This window comes from Chaetura pelagica, unplaced genomic scaffold, assembly GCF_000747805.2.
Source record: "Chaetura pelagica isolate M959 unplaced genomic scaffold, ChaPel_1.0 scaffold133, whole genome shotgun sequence".
NCBI lineage: Eukaryota > Metazoa > Chordata > Aves > Apodiformes > Apodidae > Chaetura > Chaetura pelagica.
Genome location: NW_009952795.1, coordinates 14,854 through 20,891, shown reverse-complemented (window position 1 = coordinate 20,891; position 6,038 = coordinate 14,854). Strand labels below are relative to the sequence as shown.

The 6,038-nt window shown below is 51.8% G+C and overlaps 1 protein-coding gene across 1 annotated transcript in view; it reads left to right on the top strand.

Moving 5' to 3' along the window:
- The window catches only part of PTPRA (protein tyrosine phosphatase, receptor type, A), a 71,282-nt gene that overhangs the window by 54,084 nt on the left and 11,160 nt on the right, over positions 1-6,038 (top strand). The window contains exons 7-10 of the mRNA XM_009994706.1: positions 400-536; positions 2,398-2,488; positions 2,942-3,018; positions 4,619-4,655. Of these exons, the coding sequence (XP_009993008.1) occupies positions 400-536; positions 2,398-2,488; positions 2,942-3,018; positions 4,619-4,655 (342 nt within the window). The remainder of the gene's footprint in view (positions 1-399; positions 537-2,397; positions 2,489-2,941; positions 3,019-4,618; positions 4,656-6,038) is intronic.

The window sequence follows — 6,038 nt, the reverse complement described above, 5'->3', positions numbered from 1 at the left end:
TGGGGTTTTTATTTTTGGTCCTCATTGCCCTGCCCTGCTTCTACAACAGCAGAACACTCAGCCACAGGGTGCTGAAAGGGTTTGGTGGTATCGTAGCATCCCCACATTTTTATGCACCATCTGTAGGAAGAACGAAAGTGTTGAAGGGCAGGTTGGATGGGGCTTGGAGCAACCTGGGCTGGTGGGAGGTGTCCCTGCCCATGAAGGGGGTTGGAACTCAATGATCTTGAAGGTCCCTTCCAACCCAAACCAGTTTGTGATTCAATGAATATACAGGACAAGGAGGACTCGAGGTGTCCCTCGAAGCGGTCGGCCCAGGGGGTGCGTGAGGTTCCTGTGCCCACCTGGGCCTGGATGAGCAGCTGGGTGGGCACTTCTGACAGGTGGGTGTCTTTGCAGAGCCTCAGAGCATGCCCCTGCTGGCCCGCTCCCCCAGCACCAACCGCAAGTACCCCCCCCTGCCTGTGGATAAGCTGGAGGAGGAGATCAACCGCCGCATGGCCGATGACAACAAGCTCTTTCGGGAGGAGTTCAACGTGAGTGCCTTTGCTCCTTGCCCTTGAATCCCACCAGCTGCTCTCAGTGGTGGGCTTACCATGCCCAGCAGGGGAAAATCTGGTCTCCCTTTGTAGAGCAGGGACAAAAAGGCTGGAGCATTCCAGAGGAGCTGCAGTGTGCAGTGGGACCCAGCTGGGGAACGGCACGGCAGCCCAGGGGTAACTGGGGCAATAAAATAGCCCTGCTGGTGCTGGACATGGTCCTTCAGAAGACCTTATCTGGGAGCTTCATAGAGGGAGTGATGGTTTGCCCAGTCCTCAGGAGTTTCTCAAAGGGCTGCAAGGTGGGAGGACTGATTCTGGTCCTAAATCTGCTGTGGAGGTGGGCAAGCCTCTGCTCCTTGTGTTTGCTACAGCAAGGAGAGCTTTGCCAAAGAGCAGTGACATTTTTCTGGGTTTGGGAAGTTTCCCTGATGTCTTCGGGTCTTCCAGAGCTTCCCTGCCTGCTGGTTTCCTCCCAGGCTCTGCCTCTCTTCTCCCATACCTCTTGTCTTAAAACCACAAACAGCCAAAACAAGAGCTCTGAAACAGAAATGACTCCATCTGTTTCAGTGAGCTGTTCACCCTGAAACAGAATGATGACAGTTTGTAGGACAACAACTGGCCTTCAGCAGTCAGGAGCAATTCAGGTGTTGTGCTTATCCCATGATGCTGGAGCATCTCTTCTGAGATGTCTACAACCTCTTCCTGATGTTGCTGTGCTCTGTAACTTCTTGTGACAATGAACCTGTTTCCCCTTGGCAATCCCAAAATAGGCAGAGCAGAAATGAGGGAGGACACAAAGCTCAGTCACTGACTGTGGAGTTAAATAAATATATAACAGCATGTGACACAGGAGCTGCTGAACTACCTGGACTCTCCAGCAGCCTAATTAATGCAAGAAAGTCCACTAGAAATACAGAAGGCCTTAGGTCCAAGGTGTGATGTGGCAGTAAGAGGATGATGAAAAGAGATATATATAAAAAAAAAGTCACACTGAACTTTCTTCAGCTGTTGCACAACTTGATACCCTTCCTGGCAGCACTTTCATGAAACTGAATAGATGCAATGAATGCCTGGAGAGGGGGATTTTTTGGGTTATAAATACCTGATTGCCTTGAAACTTCCGTTGCTGAAACGTGTGTGTCCTGTCAGCTGGAGGAAGGGGCTGCAAATCCCCTCCAGTACCTTCTCATCCTCTTGGAATAGCAGATTCCATATTCCATTGGTGTAAAATAACGGTGCTGGGGAAGCACCTCCTCTGCTCAAGGATGAAACCTGGCTGCTGTGACCAAGACAGCATCTCCTGAGACCCCAGCACCCTCCAACCTGCTGGTCCCTGGTGCTGCTGGGTGGAGAACAACCTCCTGGGGGGCACAGGAGGGTGCATGGGTGCTCCTTCGGCAATGGGGGCTTGTCCCAGGGGGTTTAACCAGGGTAACATCACTGTTAACAGAGGAAATCTGTGCAGGAGCCCCCGTGGGCAGAGTGAGGTCCTCATCCCTGGACTGGTGGGTTTGGTGTCAGAGGCTTTGCTGCCACCTCGTGTTGACAGGTGCTGAGATTCCAAGTATGTTTCAGAAGGGTTTTGCTCTCTCTAGGTCCAGCCCACCTGTTTAAATGGTCACTTAGAGCTTGGTGGGGACAAGGAGCGGTGGTGGGGTGGAGGTGGGTGGTGGGGACACATCTGCAGGGGCAGGAGGATAGGAGGTTGCTGCTCACCTGCCTCCTGAAGGCCAGCAAAGAGTGACCACCCTCCAGTGGGATGCTCGGGTGTAGCATGTGCTGATGTGCCAGCTGTGTTGTGGTTGCTGCTCTACCATAAGAACTTAATGGGAAACCCTCTTCTCTGCCCTTGCAGGCTCTCCCAGCGTGTCCCATACAGGCCACGTGTGAAGCTGCTTCCAAGGAGGAGAACAAAGAGAAGAACAGATATGTGAACATTTTGCCTTGTAGGTATCAGAGCTGCTTGGGTGGGTGGGGGGAAATGGCTGGTGCTGCTGCCAGGGCTCCCCATTCCTGTTTTGGGGATGGGTGGAGACACTGTTGAGGTCATTTTGCATCCTGGATGGGTGGCTGCATCTGCTTTAGCTGCAGATACCTACTAGGAGGAGCTCCCTAGAGTCATCAGCAGCCAGCAGGGCATGGAAAATGAGATGGATGGGAAATTCCAAAATAGCCAGGGCTTGCTGGGTGGTGTGAGGTGTGTGATCTGCAGAAGAGAAGCTTCCTTGGGCAAGGTCTAGCACCTCTTCAGGCTCAACTGAGAAGAATCTGGGGACATAAAGGTGTTTGTGTGGGGGGGAAGGCAATGAGCCTGAACTCTGCTCCAACACCCAGCCTTCTCACTACACCAGTTGTGTGGAGGGGGTTGGTTTTAATGCAGAGTTTTAATTTTCCTCCAGATGATCATTCCAGGGTTCACCTGACTCCTGTTGAGGGAGTTCCTGACTCCGACTACATCAACGCCTCCTTCATTAATGTGAGTGTTGTGATTTGCAGGGGAAATCCCCACCAGCTGTGGTGCCTGATCCCACCAGGACCTTTTCTAGGAGGAGCTCCCTAGAGTCATCAGCAGCCAGCAGGGCATGGAAAATGAGATGGATGGGAAATTCCAAAATAGCCAGGGCTTGCTGGGTGGTGTGAGGTGTGTGATCTGCAGAAGAGAAGCTTCCTTGGGCAAGGTCTAGCACCTCTTCAGGCTCAACTGAGAAGAATTTGGGACATAAAGGTGTTTGTGTGGGGGGGAAGGCAACAAGCCTGGACTCTGCTCCAACACCCAGCTTTCTCACTACACCAGTTGTGTGGAGGGGGTTGGTTTTAATGCAGAGTTTTAATTTTCCTCCAGATGATCATTCCAGGGTTCACCTGACTCCTGTTGAGGGAGTTCCTGACTCCGACTACATCAACGCCTCCTTCATTAATGTGAGTGTTGTGATTTGCAGGGGAAATCCCCACCAGCTGTGGTGCCTGATCCCACCAGGACCTTTTTAGGGTATGACTTGTGCCTGGCAGAGGATGGTTCAGAGACCACCTCCTATGTTCACATCTCCCCAGCTCCTCTGGAGCAATAAATTACTTTGGTTTTTGATCTCATAACCTTTGTGTGGCCATGGTCGAGCTCACCAGGATTTGCTCCATGCCTTGAGCCCAGACAAACATAGTTGGAGTAAGAAGCTAAGAGCTGGGAACTCAAATTCCAGCTGTAGCTCTGCCCTTGCTCAGCTGCTTTGCCATAGTCCCACCTCTCTTTTCCCCACTTCTCAAATAACTGTAGAATCATAGAATGGTTTGGGTTGGAAGAGACCTTAAAGATCATCCAGTTCCAACCTCCCCTGCATGGGCTGGGACACCTCCCACCAAGTGCAAGAAGCACTTGCTCTCCTTGGGGAGCTGGGTAGTTTGGAAGGGATTTGGGAACTGTTCCTGAGGAGCTGGGGATTTGTGATTAGTGGCTGATGAGTGATGTGGTTGGTTAATCATCAGGACTTCCCAGCTGGCAGGCCTGCGTGTGGGAAGGGGATGAAAAAGCAATGAAGGAACCCAGCAAAAATAGAAGCAACATCACCCTGCTCTTCCCCAAGGAGGAGATGGGTCCTGTATGGTTATCACCATAAAGCTCTATTGGATAGGAAGGGTGACATGAAGAAGTGGACTTTGAGAGGGAGGTGGAGGCATGGGATAAAAAGCAAGACCCAAAAGAGCTTTTTTCTTTCTTCAGCAATAAATATCCCTTAGGAAATACACAAATAATCCTCATGTGTTCAAGCCCCATCTCCCAAGGATTAACCTGATGCCCTGGATATAGGGTCTGGTCCCAGCAGAAGGGCTGTCAGGTACCACTTCATTGGTGCTCTGTTCCAACAAGTGGGTGAATTCCCCTCCAGGGCAGGGACCCTTTGCACAGGGATTTTCCATTATTTCCACTCTTTGCTGCTGTGTCTCCCCTCAGAGGCTGCAGCCCCCAGGACAAGTGAGCACCAGAGCAGGTGACAGCTTTGTTTATTAATGAGGTGGATGAATTTCAGATTGTTCAAATGTTGGTCTTTCATTTGTCTTCCTTTTCCTTCTTTTCTCTGCAGGGGTACCAAGAGAAAAACAAGTTCATTGCTGCACAAGGTAAATACTTGGTTGGTCCTGTAGCTCCTTCTGGTGGCACTTGGGCTGGGATCCTTCTGCTCTGCAAGGCTGGACTAGTCTAACCACAGCACAGAATCATAGAATGTTTGGAGTTGGAAGGCACCTTAAAGATCATCTAGTTCCAACCCCCCTGCATGGGCAGGGACACCTCCCACCAGCCCAGGCTGCTCCAAGCCCCATCCAACCTGCCCTTCAACACTGCCAGGGATGGGGCAGCCACAGCTTCCCTGGGCAACCTGGGCCAGTGTCTCACCACCCTCACAGCCAAGAATTTCCACCTGATCTTCAACCTAAATCTCTCTTCTTTCAGCTTAAAACCATTACCACTTGTCCTCTCACTGCTAGCCCCTGTAAAAAGACCCTCCCCAGCTTTCCTGTAGCCCCTTCAGGTACTGGAAGGCCACTATGAGGTCCCCCCAGAGCCTTTTCTTCAGGCTGAACAACCCCAGCTCCCTCAGCCTGTCCTCATAAGAGAGGTGCTCCAGCACTTGGGTCATTTTTGTGGCCCTTCTCTGGACACGTTCCAACAGGTCCACATCTTTCTTGTGCTGGGGACACCAGAGCTGGACACAGTATCTAGGTGAGGTCTCACCAGGGCAGAGTAGAGGGGCAGAATCCCCTCTCTCAACCTGCTGGCCACACTTCTTTTGATGCAGTTGGAATACAGCGCCTTGTGAAGCTTCCCAGGTCAAAAGGAGCTTGGCTGGTCCACAATTTGTTCCCAAAATGGTTTTCCCAGTCAAAGACCAGTGTTGGATGCACTGGGGGAGGAAGAGAAGCCCTATCTGTGCAGTACCAATTCCTGGAGGGTTCCAAAACCTTTCTGCCCTGAGAAATTCAACAAGAGCAAGTGTAGAGTCTTGCATCTGGGGAAGAACAGCCCCATGGACCAGTACAGGTTGGGGACTGAGCTGCTGGAGAGCAGGGTAGGAGAAAGGGACCTGGGGGTCCTGGTGGGCAGGAGGATGAGCATGAGCCAGCAATGTGCCCTTGTGGCCAAGAAGGCCAATGGCATCCTGGGGTATGTTAGAAAGGGGGTGGTTAGTCGGTCAAGAGAGGTTCTCCTCCCCCTCTGTTCTGCCTTGGTGAGGCCACATCTGGAGTATTGTGTCCAGTTCTGGGCCCCTCAGTTCAAGAAGGACAGGGAGCTGCTTGGAAGAGTCCAGGGCAGAGCCTCAGAGATGATGAAGGGAGTGGAACATTTACCTGGTGAGGAAAGGCTGAGGGAGCTGGGTCTGTTGGGCTTGGAGAAAAGGAGACTGAGGGGTGACCTCATCAATGTTTACACATATGTAGAGAGTGAGTGTCAGGAGGACAGAGCCAGGCTTTGTGCAGTGATGTCCAGTGACAGGACAAGGGGCA